Here is a 27,790-nt window from a genome sequence, read left to right as displayed (position 1 = left end):
AGTTCTAAATTGCGTGAAAATGATCACCTGTGAGACAAGATACGGCATGGATTTAGGCAATGTAGTTAAAAGTATATTGGTACCGTACAGCAGCATAAAATCATTTATCAAAAGGATCATGTCACATTTATTTGCCACGAGCAATGACAATAATAGACTTTTACCTATTATGGAATAACATGATTTATTATTTCACCAAAGGAAAGATGAAAAATTATGATGGCTATTTAATACATCACATGTTTAAATGTCTATACAAAGAGAAAAGTGCCTTGGACAATAAAAGTTTCACTACATATATATTTTTTATTTTCATACTTTGTTTTACTGTAATTGAGACAGCAGAGGTGTTTATGTTTATCTGAAGAATATAGAATTAAATTATGCAAATTACAAGGTTTCTCTGAGTAGTTTGCTAAATTATGTATGGTCTGATTACAGAAAAAAACAAAGTATGAAAAGAATATGTGCTACACACAATTTTACATCTCGATGACTGAATATGCCTTATATATACTGGAAGTGTATAACAGTGTATATCACATACATTTAGAATGTTTTTTTGTAGTATACTAGCTTTTTGCAAAAAATACATATTTTGAAAGGTATTACTTCTTAAAGAGAGAAAATATGTTGAGAGTTATAACATGTTTTGTTATGTGAAAAAACTTTGTAATATACTTTTATTTTTTTTTCAGTTTTTCCTCTAATTTAAAGGGATAGTCAACACTAAAATTGTTATTGTTTAAAAAGTTAGATAAAGCCTTTACTACCCATTCCCCAGGTAAGTTTCTGGGGATTTCTGCCTGTTTCTAAGCCACTACAGACAGCCTCTTTTCATATGCTTGTTTATTTGCTTTTCACAACAGGATACTGCTAGTTCATGTGGGCCATATAGATAACATTGTGCTCACGTCCGTGGAGTTATTTAAGAGTCAGCACAACATAGCACTAATTGGCTGAAATGCAAGTCAAAAGATAATAAATAATGTCAGTGATCAAGGGGCTGTCAGAAGAGGCTTAGATACAAGGTAATCACAGATGTAAAAAGTATATTAATATAACTGTATTGGTTATGCAAAACTGGGGAATTGGTAATAAAGGGATTATCTATTTATTTATTTTTTTACTTCTGGTGTAGACTGTCCCTTTAAGTGGGAAAACTAAGAATTTCCAATTCTGACAATGAGAGTGGCTTTATAATCCTACCCCTAGAATACAATCAAACAACGAGAGAATATGCCTGAGGAAATGGTTTAAAGCAGTGTTTTTCAACCAGTGTGCCATGGCACACTAGTGTGCCGTGAGAGATCCTCAGGTGTGCCACGGCAGACTGACAACAGTGTGACATATTTTTTAAACTTTGCTTGTTTTTTACTCCCAGTGCAGGGGTAGTTTGTAGCAGGCATGGCATAACAGCACCATACATACAGTATGTGTGTGTTTGTGTGTATGTGTATATATATATGCTGTATTAGGCTACAATGTGTGATTTTTTTTTAAATCTTGGGATGGTGGTGTGCCACAGGATTTTTTAATGTAAAAAAGTGTGCCACGGCAAAAAAAAGGTTAAAAGTCACTGGTTTAAAGTACTGAAAAATGCGTGGCAATTTTAATCTGTGCTCGTTGTTACTGGTTCAATATATGTGGGTTTTATCAAGTTGTGCATGATATTTCGATAAATGTATTTTACTTTTAACCACTTTTTGAACCTTGTTTATGGATGAGCCCAAGCTACCTATCAGAGCATAGCAGTACTAACGGCTTACATTTGGAAATCCTGTGTTCCTGGGAACCGGAGGACAGCTAGCTGGTTGCTGCTAAATATCCAGCCTGTGCAAAATAGCACATTAGGGTGCTCCTCCCAAATGTGAGTACCCTATATTTAGTGCGATAGCATGGTGACCTGTTTTTATTGATACACACATGCGGCGCCTCTCTTGTTGTTTGATTGTATTCTAGAATCATCGCTCTGTAAGTGAGAGGGAAGAGTGCAGCCATTTGTCCAGTTGGGAGTATCGCAATAACATCATCTATCAAAGAAGACTTGACAATTGTCGCCCTATATTGGACATTGGATTATCTATCGTAACTATTGATGATCCAGGTTCACCCCACTATATAGGGGTTTATCCACCCATATATATATATATATATAAAGTATGTCCTAAATGTGTGTTTAATGAACTTTTTTCTTATATATAAAGTATGCCTATTAAAAAACATTTGCATCAAACAAGGTATTATCACAGTCAAAACAGTTTTAAACTCACTATTTTAATGTATTGCAAGACTGCAACAACAAAGTTATTACAAGTTGTTTACTGTCCCTTTAAATGGACATAACCCCCCAAAAAATATATTTCCTGATTAAGATAAAGTGTAACATTTTAAAGAACTTTCCAATTTACTTTTATTATCAAATTTACTTTGTTCTTTTGGTATTCTTTGTTGACGGTGGTAATATTTAGCAGCAGTTTTATAACTATAATACATTTGTAAGAACAGTAGGTGGCAGGAGTGTTTCATGCTACCTAACTAGATATCTCTTCAACAAATAATACCATGAGGATGAAGACAATTTTATCAAAGAAATACCTTGTTTGTTTGTTGGGTTTCTGTGCTTATGGTCTTGAATGAAATGTAAAGGGTTAATAAAACCAAACAGCAAAATATATGTAGTGTAGCAGCTATTGGAGCAGGCTGGGTAGTGTCAGAGCTCCCACTTATGCCAAATTTGTCTTTTTGTGATTTGTTGTTTTATTACCCATTCCCCAGCTTTGCACAACCAACATTGTTATATTAATATATTTTATAACATTTAAACCTCTAAATTTCTGCCTGTTTCTAAGCCACTACAGACAGCCTCTTATCACATGTTTTTTTTTAATTGATTTTCACAACAAGAGACTGCTAATTCATGTGGGTTATATAGATAACATTGTGATCACTCCCATGGAGTTGTGCATGACACTGCACTAATTGGCTAAAATGCAAGTCAATAGATAATAAATACATAACAATGTTATAAGGGGGATATTAGAAGAGACTTATATACAAGGCAATCACAGAGGTAAAAAATTATATTAATATAACCATGATGGCTGTGCAAAACTGGGAAATGGGTAATATAGGGATGATCTATCTTTTTTAGAAATATTTTTTTTGGTGTAGACTGTCCCTTTAACTATACCATATCTCTTTTTATCAGACATTATATGGATTTGCCTTTTTTCCAATTGACTCTTTAGGACATGATCATCATTTTCTAGGGGTTGTGGACTTATTTTTGGCCAAACTAGATATAAACTCATTGTTTTTATAATTTGTTTTATATTGTTTATATTGTTTAATTGCTTTTATAATTTGTTTTATATTGTATACAAGATAGTGAAGTTAGATACTTTACACGGACCACTGAGTCCACTCACTTTCACTATCCAGATTCACAATAGGCTTATTGAGATTTTGGCTGGTACCAGTTTAGTTTAGGTTCCCATTAGTAGGATAACACTTTCATTTTTGGTTCTGATTGTTTTTGTTCGCACCCACTCACGACAATCATCACCAATTTGTATGTTTACTTTTATTTTTATTTCTATTTTTGCATTGCATCATATTTTTATTTGCGAATCACGGTGTTCATCACAATTTGTCTTCATTATCATATTTTGTATTATTTGAAAAAAAAAAAAAATTTTTGTTGTTGTTAAATTGTTGACCTATAACACAGGTCTTGCACTACCAATTAGAGTTGGTTTTATCACATATTGCTGACACCTTTTGAGATAACATTATCGTATTACAACTTAGATTTGTACACACTTTAGATTAATTCCAATTAAGTACCACTTTGTATCTTAATATACATCTGCGTGTACATAAGAGGGCTCATGACCCAGAATTTTGTACTGTAAGAAATTTGAAAATCCAGTTTGAACAACTGGACTTTATTATACTTTATTTTATATTTTCTACTATATTTAGTTTTTTGAATTTTACATCTATCTGTATATCGTTTTCATTTTAATAAATTTTAGAGATCAGTATTGATCTGTTTTACATATAAGTATCATATAAATATATTTGTATGGCATTTGAGTGAGTAATCCTAATTTTTCAGTAACCACTTAGGATCACACCAATTCTAAGGGAATTTACTAGAGATTGTTTCTATTCCTGTGGTATATCTAAGCCATTGGCGCTCCTATATATCCTGTTTCATCATTCATCACCTTTAACTATACCAATCCACAGTTCATATGGTTTATATTATAAATAAACATAATAATTCCCTAATATATCACATACATGTTATTTGAGTGGTTTCACTAACTGAAAAAGTGAATGTGTAAATGAAATGGAATCACTTAGAGAAGTATGGTTTTGCAATTTACTTGGAAATAAGAATATATATATATAAATTGTGCAAGATTGTGATGAGGTCTGCACATAATGAAAATAGAATATTAAATTTTATTTATAAAGATGTATTTGTTCTGTTTGAATTTATACTACTTTCTTACCAGCAGAGGGAGTCCTGACCCACTTCCAGAGCTTTGTGACTGTTCAATAAGATCTTTCAGCGACTCCCCAGAAGGGATGTATGTCTCATCTTGCTCTAGTCCAATACTATATCGGGGTTGTGCTTCTTGTCTTTTATACCTAGAAAAAAACAGAAAGCTCTTGTGATAGTTCAGTCTCTAAAACCTCAAAGCACAATTTTGTCAAACACAGTATGGATATTACAATTCAAAAGGTTGAAAGAATGCAACAAATAGAATTAAACATATGCATGTTTAAATAATAAATGTTCTATATGATTATATTAAGAATTTAAAAAATATCTACTGTGTCAAAATGCACAATAAACATATATAATTGTTATTGTGAATGTGTGGCTACTTGCACTATGCATGTTTGTATCTTTGTGTTTATATATGTGAGTGTGTATGCATCTGTGTGTATATGGGTGTGTGGGGGAAGTGTATCTGTGTATGTGTCTGTATGTGTGTGTGTGAGAGTGTATGTATGTGTGTGTATGTATATGTGTGTGTGTGATAGTGTATCTATGTGTGTGTGAGTGTATCTGTGTGTGTGTGGGGGGGAGTGTATCTATGTGTGTGTGAGAGAGTGTATCTGTCTGTGTGTGGGAGTGTATCTGTGTGTGTGTATGTATGTATGTATATGTGTGTGTGTGTGTGAGAGTGTATCTATGTATGTGTGTGTGAGAGTGTATCTGTGTGTGTGTGGTGTGTGTGTGTGTGTGAGAGAGAGAGAGAGAGAGAGAGAGTGTATCTATGTGTGTGTGTGTGTGTGTGTGAGAGAGAGAGAGAGAGAGAGAGAGAGTGTATATGGGTGTGTGTGAGAGAGTGTATCTGTGTGTGTGAATGTGTGTGAGAATGTATCTATGTGTGTGTGAGAGTGTGTAAGAAAGAGTGTATCTATGTGTGTGTGTGTGAGAGAGAGAGTGTATCTATGTGTGTGTGTGTGTGTGAGAGAGAGAGAGTATATCTGTGTGTGAGAGTATATCCTTGTGTTTGTGTGTGAGAGAGTGTATCTGTGTGTGTGTGTAAGCATGTATCGATGTGTGTGTGTGAGAGAGAGTATATGTGTGTGTGTGTGTGTGTGTGTGAGAGTGCATCTATGTGTGTGTATCTCTGTGTGTGTGTGTGTGAGAGAGAGAGAGAGAGAGAGAGTGTATCTGTGTGTTTGTGTGAGAGAGTATCTATGTGTGTGTGTGTGAGAGAGAGAGTGTATCTGTGTGTGTGAGAGTGTATCTATATGTGTGTGTGTGAGAGAGAGAGTGAGTATCTGTGTGTAAGAGTGTATATGTGTGTGTGAGAGAGAGAGTGTATCTATGTGTGTGTGTGTGAGAGAGAGAGAGAGTGTATCTGTGTGAGAGTGTATCTATATGTGTGTGTGTGAGAGAGAGAGAGAGAGAGAGAGAGAGAGAGAGAGAGAGAAAGTGCGTATCTGTGTGTGTGTGTGAGAGTGTATCTGTGTGTGTGTGTAATACTTTCACACAAATTACTGAAATAAAATTATTACAATTTGAACTCACTTTGGATCCCTATAACTAACAGTTACAGTACAGTGTATATCATTCCAGTGGAGAGAGCTACGTGAAAAAATAGTATTTCAAAATATTAATGAGAAGAGCATTTGATTCTCAGTCACTGTCACATCCATTTACTATCATTTTGCAATCACGTCAAGCTAAAGTTAACAACTTTTATTCATATATGGATAAAAGAGCAATGACTGCTGCCCATTAAAGGGAAAGTCAGGTCAAAATTTAAATGCACATAGATGAATTACGTCTGAATATAAACATATTTGCAATATAAATGTATTGACACAAATTCTTCTAGTAAAAGTTATCACTGTTTTAGTGTTAAAATTTTTCTCTGCACGTGCATGTGAAGCATAGCTAGATATTCTCAGTGCACCTGCATTTTAAATACTGCAGCTGCTCAGATCACCAGTAGAGCTTGTATCATGTTAGTTATTAACAAATTGGGTTATTGCCAGATGATACAAGCACCTTAGGCTCTAGGAGCAAGTGATGTGTTTAAAATGCTGGTGCACGGTGCATACTTAAATACACGTTTGAAATTTCTATAGCTTTTATTAGAAGCATTTTTGCTACTACATGTATATTACAAAAATGCTTCTATTCAAAACTGAAATCCCTCTATGTGAATTCCAATTTTGGCTGGAATGTCCCTTTAACATACATCAACTACAACAGAAGAACAACTACAGCCTTATAATTGGCAAATAAAATACACTGCAAAAAAAATTGCACCATAACATATATAGGGCAATGTCAGTTTTAAAATTGCTATAGACACCTAATCACTGCCTATTAGTGACTATCAGGTTCACTGAACCCCTAAAATAGGGTTAATCATGGCTCTTTTGGGGGGAAACCATTATTTTTTGAAATGGTACAAAGATCTGTGCACTGTTCAACTGGAAGCCAAATGTGCACAACACAATCTCTATAAAAATGAATTCCACATTTTGCCATTATCCAAAAGTGCATGTGCAAGGGGGAAGAAACTGAGTGTATATGTGTGTATATGTGTAGGTCTCTTCTATTAGACTGATCCTGCATTAACCCCTTGATGCAACTTTGTTTTTAAATGTATTCAAAATACATCTTGAATCTTGATTACTCTGTGCTTTGATTGGTCCAGACTGAGAACCATCTGTATTATGTGGGTGTGTATATGTACATGTGTGTGTGTGTGTGTGCTTGTGCATGTGTATGAAAATTAAAACTTAGCCACTGGTAAGCTGAAATATTTATAAAGTCAGAAATCTTGCTTAGATATGCATTGCTTTGCAAATCTGATCTCTTAGAAGTCTTCAAGGACTAAACTGTAACATCATACAAGTGAGAAATGCAATATCACCTCCTTGTTGCTGACAATGCGATCAAACACTTATTAATAAATTCTCACCTGAAATAACAGAATATAAGAATGATTGCAAGGATGATGCTGCAGACGGTCACAGAAATAAGCAGAGCCATATAGTGAATACTTCCATCAACAAAATCTACAAGAAAGAGAGAAAAGATGATACCGAAATATTATACAGCATATTCTGCATTGTATAATGCATTTTTATATGTTAGTGCTAGCTGATAATTTTTCATGGTGTGTCCACAATTACAATCTGTATTGTGCTGAAAATCAATGAAAAACTTAAAGGTACAGACATTTATAATACAATTTGGGACATTAAACATCATTTAATGCATGTAAAATAGCACTGTTTGCAAATGTTAAAAATATTTCTTTGCACAAAAAGGTTGTTATTGAAATTTATTTTGGTTCTGTGGGATACAAGCGGGACACATTGTAATTACAAGATATTTCTGTTGTGCTGCTATAGAATAAAATAGCCATATCTAAACATTTTTTTAAATAAATTTACATCACATGGATCACTATGTTAGTATAAAATGCATTTGTTTTGTAGTGTTATCAGCTAAAGTCAATTAGTGAAATATATGTAGCAGGGTTAGCCTTTTAAAGTCAAGTACTGAATGCATATTTCACCGTTGTTTCATTACACATAATTAAGCTTTTTGCATACAAATCTTAAAGTGAAGGTTAAGTTTCAGCATTTGCAATACATGAATGCATTTGTTAATATTACCCTAATGTAATCGCTAAGTTTTTTTCTCAATTTTTATTTATCTTATTTCTATATTGATATCTCTCTACCGTTGCGATGTCTGACTCCTCCCACATACTACTTCCTACTTTTCTTGTGTTTGACGTAGAGAGCGGTCCTACCCGCTTTCTACGTCTGCCTAAAGCGCATTCACGAGGCTCAGTGAAACAGCGCATGTGCCAATCGGTGATTTCCCTGTCTTCAGCGCAAGCGCGAATCGGCAATCACTATTAAATAAATTGATAATTATTAAATAGGTTGTTTTTTTAAGGGCAGCGTTACTTACATCGATTGTACAATTTCACATTCGCATGCGCGAATCGTGAGCGCGCGTGGATGCCGAGATGAAGGAGAAACCAATAGCGCATGTGCCTAGGGTCAAGTTGGCGGTTGACGTGCACTGACAGCCGCCTAAAGGCCAGAATTTCAGTTGGCTGATACAGAATCGTTATCGGCAGCAAAAAGAAAACATTTTATGGGTCGCATTTGTCTACAATCGCAAAAGGAACAATAATGACAATTTTTTAATTAGATTTATAAGGAATCATGAATGAAAGTCATATTGAATTTGTAAAACAAATGAAATCCTGGATCGTCATAAAGATAAGTTTACTTTCACTTTAAGTTGTTTACTGTCCCTTTTTTTGCCTCCATTACAAAATTTCTCAGACGTAGCGAAGTAATAAATGTCATTAATCATAAAAAGGGTGGTGTGTAAAGGGACAGTAAGAAAAGCAAACATGATATTTGGAAATTTTCAGGTACATAATTTATTTAAAGGGACATGAAACCCACATTTTTTTCTTTCATGATTCAGATAGAGAATATAATTTTGAAAAAGTTTCCATTTGACTTCCATTATCAAATTTCCTTTATTCTGTTGTTATTCTTTGTTGAAGAGAAACCTAGGTAGGTAGGTAGGTAGCGTGCACATGCATGAAGCACTATATGACAGGACATAGTGCTGCTATCTAGTGCTCTTGCTAATGTATAACGTTGTACAACTGCTGCCATATAGTGCTGCAGACACGTGCACACTCATTAACTTACCGTTCTGCTTTTCAACAAAGGATAACAAGAAAACAAAGACAATTTGGTAAGAGTACATTGGAAAGGTGTTTAAAATTGTATGCTTTATTTGAATCATGAAAGAAAATTTTGGGGTTTATGTCCCTTTAATTGTGTCCATTTAAAATGTAATTACGAAGTGTTATTAGTTTTTTAGGAACATTATCTGTAGCTATATTGGCTGTTTGGAAGGTTTTTTTTGTGAGTAATAAAAAATGTACAAATATATATATATATTTTTTAAATATATATATTGCTTTACTGGGGTATCCAGTCATGGCTTCAGACATTACTGACAATGTCACAGCTGGAATCTTCATGGTAACTATAATACTGTCTAGAACATCCCACAGCAACTTTTTTTTTTTTTTATCATTAAGAGGTTTACGCTTTTGGTTAGCATAACTCTAAACATTTCCAAGATGTCTTCCAGAACTGTGTGAGGGTTACTTGGGGGCGGAACATGGTGTTTTGTGGGTAGGGCTGAGGCTGGGTGGGTGGAGTTCAAAGGTTTGATATGGGCTGGGTTGGGGGTTAAATATAAGAGGGTCAGTTGACCATGGGCATTCCATGATTTTACTTTAAAAATCAGGACATTTTCCCTGAAGGGAAAGCTGCAGAGGAACAGTGATGTAGTGATTAACTAAAAAAAAAAACGGCTTTCTATTTAACCTTAAAATGTAGATATTGCTAAATGGAAATGTTTCTTTGTTATCATCTAGGCCTTTAGCACAGTAAAAAACTTCAAAATAAACTGACTTATTATTAAATGAACTTATATGTGATCCTAAATCTGTCCAATTCACTCCAATATAGAAAGATTTCTGTTTTATTTCTGTCCAAACTAAAATATTTTGCAATGAAAGAGATGATGGACTGAGTCCCAAATCACTCTTTGCTTCAAAGGAAGTCAGATTATAGGGTGATATACGCCCTTGGGCTTTTTTTTGAGAGACCTGTTTTTTTGTAGATAATATTGAAATGCTGTTTTCTGTTTCCTATGTCTCAGGAGAAATAATGGAGTAGCTGACGATGCCTAATCACTATCCTAAATAACCTGCACATCACTAATCAGATTATGAAGTCATTAAGGAAGATAATGATATCTGCATAATATTCCAGGTCTCAAATGTATGTGTTTTTTTGTTTCCTTCAGATGTTCATTTGGCAATAAAGAATTTCACAGTGATTTCTCAGAAACCAACATTTTTAAAGGGGTATGGAATGAAATAGCTACTGTCATACTTAAATAAAGAACAGCAAATATTTTAAATATTTGTACTTGAAAATAAAAATCTATTTAAAATATATAAATAAAGGTTAACAAGCACTACAGCAAGTAAAGTAGGAAGAACATATTACAATACAATGGGGTCTATTTATATATGTGCGGACGGACATGATCCGCTATAGCGAACCATCTTCGCCACACATCGATAAATGCTGACATACGCTGTCAGCATTTATCATTGCACCAGCAGTTCTTGTGAACTTCTGGTGCAATACTGCCCCCTGCAGATTTGCGGCCAATCGTCCGCTAGCATGGGGTGTCAATCACCCCGATCATACATGATCGGGCGGATTGCTATACGCAGCCTCAGAGGCGGCGTATGAGTTAAGGAGCATCGGACCGCTGCTTCTTAACTCTGAAGGCTAATGCGGAAACAAGTGGAACGGAGGCCATTCGGCCCTTGTTAAATAGACCCCAATTTCTCTTTAACACTGTAATTTTATTGGCATCATTTGCAATGGTTGTCTGTCAGGGGACACATCTCATGAGAACATAAACAGAGAGGGTGTATCACCACCAAAAATCCAAATTATGTTAGCAATATAAGTAAAGAAACCACTCACAATAGTCCTGCCCCTAGTCTCAGGGTACTAAAACCTAACATGCTCGGATCTTTATAGCCTCCCAGCAGACTATTATCTGGTTTCAAAGGTTCTCACTGGATTCCAGTCACTCTGAAGCCAAGTAGTTGCAGCAAAAACTCTTAAAAGGGCTGTATTGAAAGCCACTACTATACACAAATAGTATCTTATGCCTGTTATATAACTGTCGGTGAAATGGTATAAATTAAATATACAAGCAATAGCAAGTGTATGTACAAGGTTGTTCCCAACTCATGCTGCAATATTAAAGGGAAACTGTAAAAAGAAAAAGCTCTAAAGTGTTAGAGCATTTTATTATTGCTATCACATAAAACTGCGGTCGACCACAATACTTTATAAAACGAATCTAATGATTTTCAGCAGAAAATCCCCAATAAAGGGACAATCAAGTCAAAATCAAACTTTCATGATTCAGATAGCGCATGCAATTTTATACAATTTTCCTATTTACTTTTATCATAAAATTTGCTTTGTTCTCTTTGTATTCTTTTTTGAAAGCTAAACCTAGGTAGGTTCAAACTGATTTGACAAGCCATTGAAACTGCCTCCTATCTCAGTGCATTTTGACAGTAGACTGTCCCTTTAACTATGGGTATTTTTGTAGATAAAAAAAAATATGTTTTCTAAAGGATTGCAATAGACCCCTAAGAGTGGTTAAACTGATAGCTAAAATCAGCTAATGTGCAGCAACACAATACTTGGACAGGGCTGAGCAAATCTCAGCCAATGAAAATAGTTATATGTATATAGTCACCAAAAATCAGCTAGCTCCCAGTAGTGCATTGCTACTCTGGAGTCTACAAAGGCATGCTCTTCAACAAAGCATACCAAGCGCACAATTTATATTTGATAATGGACTGAAAAATCTCAAATTAAAATTGCATGTCGCTTCATGTCCCTTTAATGTTTGATAGCTGACAAGATTATATCCTATGACTCTACTGGTGAAGAAGGACAAACAGTTAGAATGCTGACAAAAAAAGTAGGATTATTCATGCACTATATTTATATGTATATCATTTTTTTAATTAGCAGATTTTAGACAGAACCAGGAAAAAATTACCAAGCCCTTTTGAAACAGCACATTTTTTTTAAAATGTAGCTAATATAACTATTGCTATGTGTATAAAAACAAATCTGGGCATACCTACAATGTAGCTTCACCCTCATTGTGCAGTAAAAAAAATGTCAAAATCAACAATTTCCTTCAGAAGTCGCTCTCATTCACGGTGTTTGCTGAAAACCGAAAACTGAGAACTCCTATTTTATCGACTCATCCTGCAATAACACTATTAAGTTTCAGATTTACCAGAGTAATGAGACAAGAATCTCTCAAGGGGATTCTTGGTTTACTTTTTTCCCCTAAAGTCTTGATTTCCTGTCCTTTTATATTTTACTCTCATTTTTCTTTTTCTCTCACGTCAAGAGTAATGACACTAGTGCACTTACCTGTTTTGTTTTAGCGTTGGCTACATTTTACGCTGCATTATCATGCCTCATTTGCTACAGTGTAAACACAAGAGATATATGTAAAGCTCTTTTAATAGAGACACTAGCATGATGTGTATCAGTAAAGCACACAAGCACATCAGCTACAGCAGCGGCAGTTTTTTTTTTACCTGCGCTGTCGCTCTAAGTGTGTGTGCTATGAAACTGAGAAGTCGCTGGGGAGGCTGGTTTTCTTTGTGAAGGAACCAAACAGGGGCTGAAAGGCTCCATTTCATGGATTATTAACAGTTTAGCATTTTTTTTAACAGTGCCCACTTCACTCTAAGATGTGTGGTTTGTAACAGTTTAAAATGTCAGTTCAAATCAAGTAAATAGAAAATGTAATAGTGGTTCTAGGGCACTAAAGAACATGATGGACTTACAGATTCACACAAAATAAACTCTACAGATGGGACAGTGCACTAAACCTGCCTTAAAATGAATGTAAAGTTGAATGAATGAGTTCCCGGATTTTTAAAAATGATATTAAAAACAGGGGCACTTTCATTCATCAAACTTTACATTGTAGCATTTTTTAAAAAAAAATACTTACCTTTTCTTTAGCAAACCCGGACCGGCGTTCTTCCGGGCGCAGCTCCTCTGTACTTACCTCAGCAATGACGAAACTGGCTTCCTCCAATTATGGCGTGCACCCCGGAGTGACCATCTCGTGAGGCCATGCTGTGATTGGAGGAAGCCGGTTTTGTCATTTAGTTGCTAAGTACAGTAGGAGAAGCGGCCGGAGGATTGCCGGTCCAGGTTTGCTAAAGTAAAAGGTAAGTATTTAAAAAAAATGCTGCAATGTAAAGTTTAATGAATGAAAGTGTACCTGTTTTTAATAGTATTTTTAAAAACCGGACACTCATTTACTAAAATTTACATTCACTTTAAACCATTCATTTTAAATGATATCTGTATATTACACTGTATTGACATTCATGTTAGAAGAATGTACAAAAAAGCAGATAAAATACATTTAAAGGGATACTTAATCCAAATGTTTTCTTTCATGATTCAGATAGAGCATGCAATTTTAAGCAACTTTTTAAGTTACTCCTATTATCATTTTTTCTTCGTTCTCTTACTATCTTTATTTAAAAAGCAGGAATGTAAAGCTTTACATTCCTACTTTTTAAATAAAGATTGCAAGAGAACGGAAATAAAATGATAATAGGAGCAAATTAGAAAGTTGCTTACAATTAAAAGGTACCACATGTGTGAATCAGTAGGTATTACATTCTTTATAACATTTCAGTTAAGAGTGTATACAGTATCTTTGCATAGATGATACGGGATTAGAGCATTGACAGTAGGATTGAAATCAGTTCCTTATGTGGAGTTGTAGGTGATGTTGGACCCCCCCTTTAGTATCCAGTAAAACCAGATTTTGTCCACTACCTCCTTGTTATCTAGAATCCAGGAAGCTGAATCACACATAGAGTATGTCGTCTTGATTTTATTCAATACTTCCTGCCATGTAAGGGATCCTGTTTTCCAGTATTTGGCTATACAGGATCTTGTAACTGTACACAGAATCTTAATATATGTGTTTATTGGTTTATTGAACCTAGGGAGTCGAGTATGGAGTAAAGCCTGTGCCTGGGTGAGTTGGATATTAACATCTAGAGTGTAGCTTATCAGGAGAGAGAGATTGTCCCAAACCTGTTTAACTTTGTCGCATTCCCACCATAAGTGTGTATAAGTACCTAGGGCATTGCATCCTCTATAGCATGACCTATTCCCTGTGGGGGTCATGTGTGCTGTCTGTAGTGGTGTTAGATACCATCTGTAAGCAGTTTTGAGTGCATTTTCCCTTAGGTCTGCACTAAGAAGTCCTCTATCTATCTCACTAAAGATGTCACTCCATTTCTGTACGTCCAGATCCACTCCCAAATCCCTTTCCCAATTTAAAATTAATTGAGATTTAACCTGTGTGTGGATTGATTGAAAAGCTGAGTACAACCTCGAAATGGTATGTTTCGTTCTGTGTGGAGCCTTACATATAGTCTCTAGTATTGTGGTGTTCTGGACTGTATAGGTCTTTTGAAATTCTCTTAGAGCTGATAATATCTGGAGGTATAGGAACCAGTTTAATGTAAGAGGTGAAATTTTAGCTTGTAACTGATTAAATGTTAAAATTACATTATTATGTATTAGATCAGCGACTCTGTAGAGGCCCTTATTACGCCATTTATCTATTAATAATCGGTAATCCCGAGGTAGGAGGTATCTGATTGGCGTATTTTTGGAATGCATTGGTCTTAGCTTAGTCATTTTGGCAACTTTATTCCAAGACACCAGTGTGGAGTCCAAAGTGGGGGGTTTGACTTGTTGTGTGGTAAATGTGTGTGTCCTATCTTCCCATATAATGTCTGCAGGTTGATTCCAGCCTCCCATTTCAGCTTCGAGAGTTGGCCAAATAGTATCGATATTGGGGTTGTCTAGAAGTGCTGTTTGAGCCAATCTCGCTGCCCTGTAATAGTCAATTAGGTTGGGGACCCCAATCCCCCCTAAAGCTCTGTGTCTTGTCAAAATATTTGCTGGAATTCTAGGAGATTTTTTCCCTCTGATAAATCTTATCAGATCTGATTGGACCTGCGCTAATTCTGTGAGTGGTATTTTAACTGGAAGTGCCCTAAAAAGATATAATAAGCGTGGTAGAATGTTCATCTTAACCGCAGCTTTTCGTCCGTACCAGGAAAAGGAATATTGTGACCATTGTTGGAGGTCTTGGTGGATCTCTTTAAATAATGGTAAGTAATTAGATTTATACAGTTGGTTAAATTGGGTTGTTAGGTGTATGCCTAGATATTTAATAGTTTGGGTGGCCCATTTCATGGTGAAATTTAACTCTATTAGCTTTCGGGTGTGGGGTGGCAAAAGAATAGGGAGAACTTCACATTTTTCTAGGTTAATCTTATAACCTGAGATAGATGAAAATCTATCTAATAATTGATATAAATTTGGAAGGGAAATCAATGGTTTGGTGACTGTTAGCAAAATGTCATCAGCAAACAACGTGAGTTTATATTCAGTGGATCTAAGTTTGAATCCTGAAATATCTGGGGAATCTCTTATCTGTGCTGCCAAAGGCTCGATACATAGGGCAAACAGGAGGGGCGACAGGGGGCATCCCTGCCTAGTTCCGTTTAGGATGGGGAAGATTTTAGACTTGTACCCTGTTGTCGTTACCTGCACTGCTGGGTTTGAATATATCATCTCAATTGCAGTTATGAAAGGACCTCTGAATCCCATGCTGTGAAGCACTTGTAATAGATACTTCCAATCGATTCTATCAAACGCCTTCTCTGCGTCCAAAGAGAGGAGCAGAGAAGGCGTTTTGGACTCAGTTAAGTAATGTATGGAGTCTACCATGCGCCTGATATTATCTGGGGCCTCTCTATCCTTTATAAAACCGACCTGATCCGGATGAATCAGACGGGGCAATATTGTTTTAAGACGGTTGGCAAGAATTTTGGTAAAGATTTTGAGATCCTGATTGATAAGGGAAATGGGACGGTAGTTTGAACAATATTTTGGATTTCTGCCCGGTTTGGGGATTACCACAATCTTGGCCATTAGTAGTTCAGGGGGAATTGGGCGCCCCCCCAGAATCTGATTACAAAAATCGGTTAACTGGGGAATTAAATTAGACTTGGTTTAGTATTCCTTTAAAGGGATATGAACCCAAAATATTTATTTCATGATTAAGGTAGAACATACAATTTGAAACAACTTTCCAGTTTAGGTATAATATCAAATTTACTTAATTCTTTTTGGTATAATTTGTTGAAGGAGCAGCAATAAACAACTGGTTTCTAACTGAACACATGGGTGAGCCAATGACAATCAGTATATATATGCAGCCACTGATCAGCAGCTAGAACCTAGGTTATTTGCTGCTCCTGAACTTTCCTAGATAAACCTTTCAGCAAAGGATAACAAGAGAAGGAAGCAAATTAAAAAATATAAGTAATTTGGAAAGTTGTTTAAAATCGAATGCTCTGTTTAAATCATGAATGTGTAATTATGACTTTACTGTCCCTTTAAGCTTCCCTTAAAGTATAGTATAGTGTTTCACAACTCCAGCCCTCAAGTACCCCTAACAGGTCAGATTTTCATGATATCTTAAATAGAGCACATGTAAAATAATCAGTTGATGGGTGAGAGCAGGTTAGTATCCATGGTTACTGAACAGCTGATTATTTCACCTGTGCTCTATTTAAAGGGACCTTAAACACTATGGGCCAGATTACAATTGGAGTGCTAAATATCGCTTTCATTAAAGCGTTATTTGTGCTCCACTGTGTAATACCAGTGCACGCTAATGTGTGCTGGTATTACAAGTTGTCATCAATGCGAACGTGAGCACACTTAAATAGGCTTCAATGGGAGCCTCGTTCAGATGCTGTCAGAGTCAGCATCAGAACCTAAGTGTAGCGAAGGGGGTAAGTAGTGCAGCTATTACAGCATTAATAAATATATATTTGCTTATATACATATATATTTATGTGTTAATATGTGTATATAAATTTACATTTATATATGTATTTGCTTAGAATCATTAGATTAAACGAATACTGAATATTCTTAACAATCACTTTAGTTTTCCTTAAATCAAATGTAAATGTTCTTTTACTGCAGTTTTATACTTATTTATAGTGCACTAGGGGAGCAGCGCTAATCCCTAACCTTCTTCACAGAGCCTTAGGGCGGTGCTAAAAGGAGACTTAGCGCAGTGTGAAGAAGAGTTGCTATTAGCGCGGCTCCCCAGCTAGCTATAGGTAAGTATTTTACCTTTTAAAGGTAATTTAAAGGAAACAAATATATACTAATTTCACGATTGTATATTTGTTTTCTTTAAAATGAGTTAGTGCATTGGTTCTGATATTTGTTTTGTGAAAATGAAACAAAAATCTGTGTTTTCGTCATGAATATGCATTGCTAATGAAACAAATGGATTTGTCTAGTTTAGTCTACTATTTAGCTTATATCAACTAGTATAATTCAGTCAAGGATATTATATTTAAGTTTCATCTAAAAGTATGCATATCAAAATGTATTGCAGTCTAAAAAAGGTTATATATTTTTTTTATTGAAAGGGACTGTCCACTTTATTTGGGGGGCAATTGGGGTAATTTTTTTTTAACTAACCAGAGGTCTTAACTCTAAACTAAGCTAACTGCAAAGTGCTCCCCCGAACTTGTGGGAGCATTAACCAGCCACTTGTAATAGCTGGTTATTTAAAGTGCACCCGTAAAATGGGCAAATTTGCCCGTTAAAGGGCACACAATAAAATAGCGCTTCACTTGTAATCTAGCCCATAGTTTTTTTTATTCTGAAAAAAATGTATGATCCTGTCCTGAATAAACTGAACTTTCCTTGACACACTAGCAGAGGTGTGTTAACCAACTGAGCTGTATTAGGTATTAGGTGTGTTAACCAATATGTCAGTGTTTGCTTAAAACCTTTTTTTCATAACATAACAAGTCAATATGTTTAAAGGGACAGTCTACACCAGAATTTTTATTGTTTAAAAAGATAGATAATCCCTTACCCATTCCCCAGTTTTGCATAACCAACACAGTTATATTAATATAACTTTTTCCACTGTGATTGCCTTGTATCTAAGCCTCTGCAGACTGCACCCTTTATTCAGTTCTTTGGACAGACTTGCATTTTAGCCAATCAGTGCTGACTCCTAGGTAACTCCACGGGTGTGAGTACAATGTTATCTATATGGCACACATGAACTAATGCCCTCTAGTTGTGAAAAGATGTCAAAATGCATTCAGATAAGAGGCGGCCTTCAAGGGATAAGAAATTTGCAGCCTCCTAGGTTTAGCTTTAAACAAAGAATACCAAGAAAACAAAGCAAAATTGATGATAAAAATAAATTGGAAAGCTGTTTAAAATGACATGCCCTATCTGAATTATGAAAGTTTATTTTTGACTAGACTGTCCCTTTAATTGCTATAAAATTCATAGTAGGGAAAAGTGCACAAAAGTACCTTCATTTTACCAGAAAGAAGAGAGGTGGTTACAAGGGTGAAATGAAATGTCTTCGTAGGAGAGATAGTGCAGTTATGGAACCCTAGAGGTTTCTCCTTCAGGTAATAACTGCTACAAATTCCTGACTTTTCTCCAGGTTTTCCAAGCAACCTGAACTTTTATGTGATTGAGAATTTCATACTATTACATTTGGTTTGTGCATTGACTTACAATGCCCTGTGTTCATGTAGGTTTGGAACTGAAATTGAGAATGTGAAAGAAACGGTAATAAATAGCATAACCAATGTAATGTAATTTAGGGGAATACCTCTCAAAGAGAAATATTATATTGCTTAGACCTGCAAAAAGTTTGGCTTTCTCCTGTAGTGGTAACAAATGTTTCTAAACTAACTTTCAGAGAACATAAAACTAAAAACTGAATACATTTAGATATTAATACAAATCTTTAAAATAATTTGCTTCTGAATTAACATACTCTAGAAACGTATTCTTTGTCATCTGCATGTTGCTTTTATATATTTTTGCATTTAAGGAAGTAGCGCCTGTATATATTAAAGTATTATTATTTTTATATGTTAATGCTTCATTTTACACATTTCCACTTCCTTTGTATGCCTAGTGTAAAGCAGCCAAGCAGCTGGTGAATATAGCTGTAGAGGGCATTTACTTCAGCCTAGAGAATACTTATACTAATGGTTATGTCAAAGGCAATGTCACCAACTTCGAATCTAGCTCTAAGCTCTAGATATAAACACTAGAACATGAACCCAGAGAAATATTTTGGCTATGGCCAACTAGGCTGGTGCCGAGTCCAGCAAGATTTGGGGGTACAGCAAATATTTTGAGGTTGTTCTATGATATAATATTTTTCTTTCTAAGTTCACCAAATGTTTTTAGTTTAGGTTATGTATTTATTTAATTTTAAAAATATTACATATCAATGATCCATGGTTGTCTACCCCTGCATGTATCCCTGGCCTCCAGTTGTAATAAATATGTCATAAAAAGATGAACTATAATTTTAGGTTGGTTGGGGGCAGCAGATTACCCAGTACCTTGGACAGCACATAAATGGCCAAAATTGGGTTTTTCTACACAACAAAAGTGCATGCACCAGTGCTTGTGACCATCATTTAAATTTTGGCCCTTCAATGTGTTTCCAATGATCCATTTTACCTGTTGGAGTGTAATAAATAGTTTACAAATTGTTCCTTTAATTTATCATCAGAAATAGTCAATTTTTGCCTGCTAAACCACCGCCTATAATGAAAATCTGACTACTTTTGCATTCACTAAATACAGCCTATGTAAACAATAATTCAGCAGCCCAGTAGAAAAAAGGTACTAGTAATTAGCTTTTGTGTATAGGGAAAATTATAAAATAGGGAGGCATTTAAGAATAGAAAAATAGGTAAGATAAAAAAGTCTGTTCTTTTTGCACTCAATCCATTTAAATGTGCAAATAAATAAATAGCTATTTCATATACAAAAATACAACCACTCTGCAGCTGGTATAAGAAGTAATTGGAAACAAATTAAGGGTAAACCAGTTTTACACTGTCCCATTAATAATTGGACAAAGAAACATTACAAAGGGTGAACATATATGGGCATTCCTAAATAATTCTGGGATATATTTTTTTGCAGACTACATGAAACTAATTAATTGAAAAACACATAACGGGGCGCATGTAATATACGGTGGAAGAACAAGGTTGTGAACCTGTCTGCCCACCTTCACATGTACGCCCCCTGCTTGGATTTACTATTGCACAAGGACTACATTGTGAAGCATCAGCCCCTGCTCTTTTGCATCCAATCACATTAAAGGGACATGCCACCCACATTTTTTATTTTATGATTTAGAAAGAGAATGCAATTTTAAACATCTTTCTAATTTACTTATATTATCTAATTTGTTTTATTCTCTTGATATTCTTTGATGAAAAGCATATCTAGATATGCTCACTAGCTGCTGAATGGTTGCTGCACATAGAAGCATCGTGTGATTGGCTCACCATGTGCATTGCTTTTTCTTCAACTAAGGATATTTAAAAAATGAAGCAAAATAAATAATGGAAGTAAATTGTAATGTTGTTTCAATTTCTATTGTCTATCTGAATCATGAAAGAAAGATTTTGGGTTTAGTGGCCCTTTAACCTAACTACTAGTTAACCCTCAAGGGCTCCAGAACAGCAGTCTCATTGTTGTAATAAAAGCAGTGGGTTATATATAATATAAATCATTGCAATATGCATTATTGATCCTTCTAAAATATTTTTTTCCTTGAATTTCTTTTAACTTCTGTGCAGGCTCCATTACTTCCTGTCACCCCCCCCCCCCCATAAGTGGGTTGTGGTCTCTACGAGAAGGAAAAAAGAGTAGCTTTTCCTTTGAAATTGTTGCTAGGAGACCCTGCACTAGCTGCAATCAGTTTCTTGACCATACTTAGTAGAGGACTTTTGCTACAAAATTATGTGACAGTAGAACTTAAAAATAATCCCAAAATGCTATTTTCATTGAAATTAATTCTATTTGTTACAATATTTTCTTCTCTTCACAAATGTTATCAGTTTTCCTATAGTTTATTGCAGCTGAATCCTGTTTTCTGGTCATCATTTCCTAAGTCTGTTTCTTCCTGTTGTTCCCTTTACATTTATTGATACTTTCATGTCGCTGTATTCTTTTCCTGCCTATTGACTTCTTGGTCAAGGACAATAAAATGCTAAATGATCCGGCAATTAAAGCAGATTATGTTTTGCTATATAATGCGTAGAACTATGTGTAATGGAAACACAATTGAGTGATTAGGCTTTTAAAAATAACTTAATATGGTAAAATAGCAGAATCAGACATTCAGAGGAGAAAGGCACAAATATAAAATATTTCTACTCTACTATAATAAATCTTAGGTTTATTCCTGTACTCATTTAATCTAGTCAAGCTACTAGACATCATGGAGCCAACTCTGCCACTTTCAAGGTCCCATTCCTCTCCCTGATATGTTAGGAGCATTCATTTTCATTTGGGCTTTCCAGTAATCTTTGCATTTTTAATTATATTAAATAGAAGGTGGCACAAGATCAGATCCAAGTTCTTATAAATCTTATTAATAAATATAATAAGCATTTGTCACAGTGTGGGACATATACAGTACATGTAAAGGCTGTAGACGCTTAGGCCTAGATTTGGAGTTTGGCGGTAGATGGGCTGTTAACGCTCCGCAGGCTTTTTTCTGGCCGCAGCATAAAATTAACTCTGGTATCGAGAGTTCAAAAAAATGCTGCGTTAGGCTCCAAAAAAGGAGCGTAGAGCATTTTTACCGCAAATGCAACTCTCGATACCAGAGTTGCTTACGGACGCGGCCAGCCTCAAAAACGTGCTCGTGCACGATTCCCCCATAGGAAACAATGGGGCTGTTTGAGCTGAAAAAAAACCTAACACCTGCAAAAAAGCCGCGTTCAGCTCCTAACGCAGCCCCATTGTTTCCTATGGGGAAACACTTCCTACGTCTGCACCTAACACTCTAACATGTACTCCGAGTCTAAACACCCCTAACCTTACACTTATTAACCCCTAATCTGCCGCCCCCGCTATCGCTGACCCCTGCATATTATTATTAACCCCTAATCTTCCGCTCCGTACCCCGCCGCAACCTACGTTATCCCTATGTACCCCTAATCTGCTGCCCCTAACACCGCCGACCCCTATATTATATTTATTAACCCCTAATCTGCCCCCCACAACGTCGCCGCCAGCTACTTACACTTATTAACCCCTAATCTTCCGAGCGGACCTGAGCGCTACTATAATAAAGTTATTAACCCCTAACCCGCCTCACTAACCCTATCATAAATAGTATTAACCCCTAATCTGCCCTCCCTAACATCGCCGACACCTAACTTCAATTATTAACCCCTAATCTGACGACCGGAGCTCATCGCTACTATAATAAATGGATTAACCCCTAAAGCTAAGTCTAACCCTAACACTAACACCCCCCTAAGTTAAATATAATTTACATCTAACGAAATTAATTAACTCTTATTAAATAAATTATTCCTATTTAAAGATAAATACTTACCTGTAAAATACATCCTAATATAGCTACAAAATAAATTATAATTATATTGTAGCTATTTTAGGATTAATATTTATTTTACAGGCAACTTGGTAATTATTTTAACTAGGTACAATAGCTATTAAATAGTTAAGAACTATTTAATAGTTACCTAGTTAAAATAATAACAAAATTACCTGTAAAATAAATCCTAACCTAAGTTATAATTAAACCTAACACTACCCTATCAATAAATTAATTAAATAAACTACCTACAATTACCTACAATTAACCTAACACTACACTATCAATACATTAATTAAATACAATTGCTACAAATAACTACAATTACATAAACTAACTAAAGTACAAAAAATAAAAAAGAACTAAGTTACAAAAAATAAAAAAATATTTACAAACATAAGAAAAATATTACAACAATTTTAAACTAATTACACCTACTCTAAGCCCCCTAATAAAATAACAAAGACCCCCCCAAAAAAAATGCCCTACCCTATTCTAAATTAATAGAGTTAAAAGCTCTTTTACCTTACCAGCCCTGAACAGGGCCCTTTGCGGGGCATGCCCCAAGAAAATCAGCTCTTTTGCCTGTAAAAAAAAACATACAATACCCCCCCCCCCAACATTACAACCCACCACCCACATACCCCTAATCTAACCCAAACCCCCCTTAAATAAACCTAACACTAAGCCGCTGAAGATCTTCCTACCTTGTCTTCACCATCCAGGTATCACCGATCCGTCCTGGCATCCGGTGCTGAAGAGGTCCAGAAGAGGCTCCAAAGTCTTCCTCCTATCCGGCAAGAAGAGGACATCCGGACCGGCAAACATCTTCTCCAAGCGGGATCTCCGATCTTCTTCCATCCGGTGCGGAGCGGGTCCATCTTGAAGCAGCCGACGCGGATCCATCCTCTTCTTCCGGCGTCTCCCGACGAATGACGGTTCCTTTAAGGGACGTCATCCAAGATGGCGTCCCTCGAATTCCGATTGGCTGATAGGATTCTATCAGCCAATCGGAATTAAGGTAGGAATATTCTGATTGGCTGATGGAATCAGCCAATCAGAATCAAGTTCAATCCTATTGGCTGATCCAATCAGCCAATCAGATTGAGCTCGCATTCTATTGGCTGATCGGAACAGCCAATAGAATGCGAGCTCAATCTGATTGGCTGATTGGATCAGCCAATAGGATTGAACTTGATTCTGATTGGCTGATTCCATCAGCCAATCAGAATATTCCTACCTTAATTCCGATTGGCTGATAGAATCCTATCAGCCAATCGGAATTCGAGGGATGCCATCTTGGATGATGTCCCTTAAAGGAACCGTCATTCGTCGGGAGACGCCGGAAGAAGAGGATGGATCCGCGTCGGCTGCTTCAAGATGGACCCGCTCCGCACCGGATGGAAGAAGATCGGAGATGCCGCTTGGAGAAGATGTTTGCTGGTCCGGATGTCCTCTTCTTGACGGATAGGAGGAAGACTTTGGAGCCTCTTCTGGACCTCTTCAGCACCGGATGCCAGGACGGATCGGTGATACCTGGATGGTGAAGACAAGGTAGGAAGATCTTCAGGGGCTTAGTGTTAGGTTTATTTAAGGGGGGTTTGGGTTAGATTAGGGGTATGTGGGTGGTGGGTTGTAATGTTGGGGGGGGGGGTATTGTATGTTTTTTTTTACAGGCAAAAGAGCTGATTTTCTTGGGGCATGCCCCGCAAAGGGCCCTGTTCAGGGCTGGTAAGGTAAAAGAGCTTTTAACTCTATTAATTTAGAATAGGGTAGGGCATTTTTTTTGGGGGGGGTCTTTGTTATTTTATTAGGGGGCTTAGAGTAGGTGTAATTAGTTTAAAATTGTTGTAATATTTTTCTTATGTTTGTAAATATTTTTTTATTTTTTGTAACTTAGTTCTTTTTTATTTTTTGTACTTTAGTTAGTTTATGTAATTGTATTTATTTGTAGGTGTTGTATTTAATTTATTTATTGATAGTGTAGTGTTAGGTTTAATTGTAGATAATTGTAGGTAGTTTATTTAATTTATTTATTGATAGTGTAGTGTTAGGTTTAATTGTAACTTAGGTTAGGATTTATTTTACAGGTAATTTTGTAATTATTTTAACTAGGTAACTATTAAATAGTTATTAACTATTTAATAGCTATTGTACCTATTAAAATAATTGCAAAGTTGCCTGTAAAATAAATATTAATCCTAAAATAGCTACAATATAATTATAATTTATATTGTAGCTATATTAGGATGTATTTTACAGGTAAGTATTTATCTTTAAATAGGAATAATTTATTTAATAAGAGTTAATTAATTTCGTTAGATGTAAATTATATTTAACTTAGGGGCGTGTTAGTGTTAGGGTTAGACTTAGCTTTAGGGGTTAATCCATTTATTATAGTAGCGATGAGCTCCGGTCGTCAGATTAGGGGTTAATAATTAAGTTAGGTGTCGGCGGTGTTAGGGAGGGCAGATAAGGGGTTAATACTATTTATGATAGGGTTAGTGAGGCGGATTAGGGGTTAATAACTTTATTATAGTAGCGCTAAGGTCCGCTCGGCAGATTAGGGGTTAATAAGTGTAGGCAGGTGTCGGCGACGTTGAGGGGGGCAGATTAGGGGTTAATAAATATAATATAGGGGTCGGCGGTGTTAGGGGCAGCAGATTAGGGGTACATAAGGATAACGTAGGTGGCGGTCGGCAGATTAGGGGTTAAAAAATTTTAATCGAGTGGCGGCGATGTAGGGGGACCTCGGTTTAGGGGTACATAGGTAGTTTATGGGTGTTAGTGTACTTTAGGGTACAGTAGTTAAGAGCTTTATGAACCGGCGTTAGCCCAGAAAGCTCTTAACTCCTGCTATTTTCCGGCGGCTGGAGTTTTGTCGTTAGAGCTCTAACGCTCACTTCAGAAACGACTCTAAATACCGGCGTTAGAAAGATCCCATTGAAAAGATAGGATACGCAATTGACGTAAGGGGATCTGCGGTATGGAAAAGTCGCGGCTGAAAAGTGAGCGTTAGACCCTTTAATCACTGACTCCAAATACCGGCGGTAGCCTAAAACCAGCGTTAGGAGCCTCTAACGCTGGTTTTCACGGCTACTCTAAATCTAGGCCTTAAATTGTTCAAGCCCCTGCTGAGCATACTAATGTTACACTAATAGCCATTCTGTATAAAAGGACATGAAACCCTAAAATGTTATTTCATGATTTAGCTAGAGAATACAATTTTAAACAACTTTCCAATTTACTGCTGTCTACTTTTCTGTGTATTCTTGGTATCTGCTGTTGAAAAGCATCTCTAGATAGGCTCAGTAGCTTTGAGCTTACTGCTGATTGGTGCCTGCACAACTTATCATTGGCTTATTGATATGTTCTGTTTGTTCCCAGTAGTGCATTGCTGCTCCATTAACAAAAGATACAGAAAGAATAAAGTTAAATTGATAATAGGAGTAAATTGGAATCTTATTTAAAATTGTATGTTCTGTCTAAATAGGGAAATACACATTTTGGGTTTTATGTCCCTTTAAATAAGATATCTGCAACCATCAGCGGCCAAGGATCATATATTTGTCCATTCCTTGTTCACTTTTGAATATGAATGACAATGTTGAATGTTGGGAATTATTTTTGCAGTGTTTACTCACAAATAGAAACTCTGGTGTGATTATATGAATCTCATATTCCTACAAGTTGTTAGGTTACTACCTGAGGTAAAAAGAGCCCACAGATCCAGGGGACACCTATGTAGTTCTAGGTACAAATGCATGGAATCTTAATAAATGTCTTTCTGGTGACAAACCATTAAAGTGATAGAAAGGTCACCTCAAGCTCAGATAGGAGGCGGTGATGTGTATTGTGCATGTGAAGGCTTCATTAGTGTCATACAAACCACTGCTGATTCTCTGACAGGGTGTGGTGTATGATAGTAAAAATAAATTGCAAACATGTTTCTATTTACAATTAAAATGCACCCATGAAAATGTCATATTGTTATATTTGCTGCATCTATAAGAGAATATAGCACACTACATTTATTTAAATGATATCTGTGAGTTTAAAAAAAGTATTGTTAATTATTTTGCATGTGGGGCATGAACTGTTAGTGTCTTCCTCATCAGCCAGTGAGGTTTAACTTAAAGGGACACTGTACCCAAAAATTTAATTTCGTGATTCAGATTGAGCATGAAATTTTAAGCAAATTTGGAATTTACTCCTATTATCAAATTTTCTTCATTATCTTGGTATCTTTATTTGAAATGCAAGAATGTAAGTTTAGATGCCGGCCCATTTTTGGTGAACAACCTGGGTTGTCCTTGCTAATTGGTGGATAAATTCATCCACCAATAAAAAAGTGCTGTCCAGAGTACTGAAACCAAAAAATAAGCTTAGATGCCTTCTTTTTCAAATAATGATAGCAAGAGAACGAAGAAAAATTGATAATAGGAGTAAATTAGAAAGTTGCTTAACCCCTTAATGACCACAGCACTTTTCCATTTTCTGTCCGTTTGGGACCAAGGCTATTTTTACATTTTTGCGGTGTTTGTGTTTAGCTGTAATTTCCCTCTTACTCATTTACTGTACCCACACATATTATATACCGTTTTTCTCGCCATTAAATTAACTTTCTAAAAATACTATTATTTTCATCATATCTTATAATTTACTATAAAAAATTTATAAAATATGAGGAAAAAATGAAAAAAAACACACTTTTTTTAACTTTGACCCCCAAAATCTGTTACACATCTACAACCACCAAAAAGAAAACATGCTAAATAGTTTCTAAATTTTGTCCTGAGTTTAGAAATACCTAATATTTACATGTTCTTTGCTTTTTTTGAAAGCTATAGGGCCATAAATACAAGTAGCATTTTGCTATTTCCAAACTACTTTTTTTCAAAATTAGCGCTAGTTACATTGGAACACTAATATCTTTCAGGAATCCCTGAATATCAATTGACATGTATATATTTTTTTTTAGAAGACATCCCAAAGTATTGATCTAGGCCAATTTTGGTATATTTCATGCCACCATTTCACCGCCAAATGCGA

General features: G+C 35.8%; 1 protein-coding gene across 3 annotated transcripts in view; it reads right to left on the bottom strand.

Annotated features, from left to right (window-relative positions):
* The window catches only part of BMPR1B (bone morphogenetic protein receptor type 1B), a 729,768-nt gene that overhangs the window by 32,678 nt on the left and 669,300 nt on the right, over positions 1-27,790 (bottom strand). For all 3 annotated transcript variants that reach the window (XM_053703451.1, XM_053703448.1, XM_053703450.1), the window contains 2 exons: positions 7,473-7,569; positions 4,527-4,665 (listed from right to left, as the gene is read on the bottom strand). In XM_053703451.1, the coding sequence (XP_053559426.1) occupies positions 4,527-4,665; positions 7,473-7,569 (236 nt within the window). The remainder of the gene's footprint in view (positions 1-4,526; positions 4,666-7,472; positions 7,570-27,790) is intronic.

Source organism: Bombina bombina, chromosome 2 (genome assembly GCF_027579735.1).
Source record: "Bombina bombina isolate aBomBom1 chromosome 2, aBomBom1.pri, whole genome shotgun sequence".
In the NCBI taxonomy this organism is placed as follows: domain Eukaryota; kingdom Metazoa; phylum Chordata; class Amphibia; order Anura; family Bombinatoridae; genus Bombina; species Bombina bombina.
Note: the sequence above shows the minus strand (reverse complement) of the source record. Positions and strands in the feature narration are given on the sequence as shown.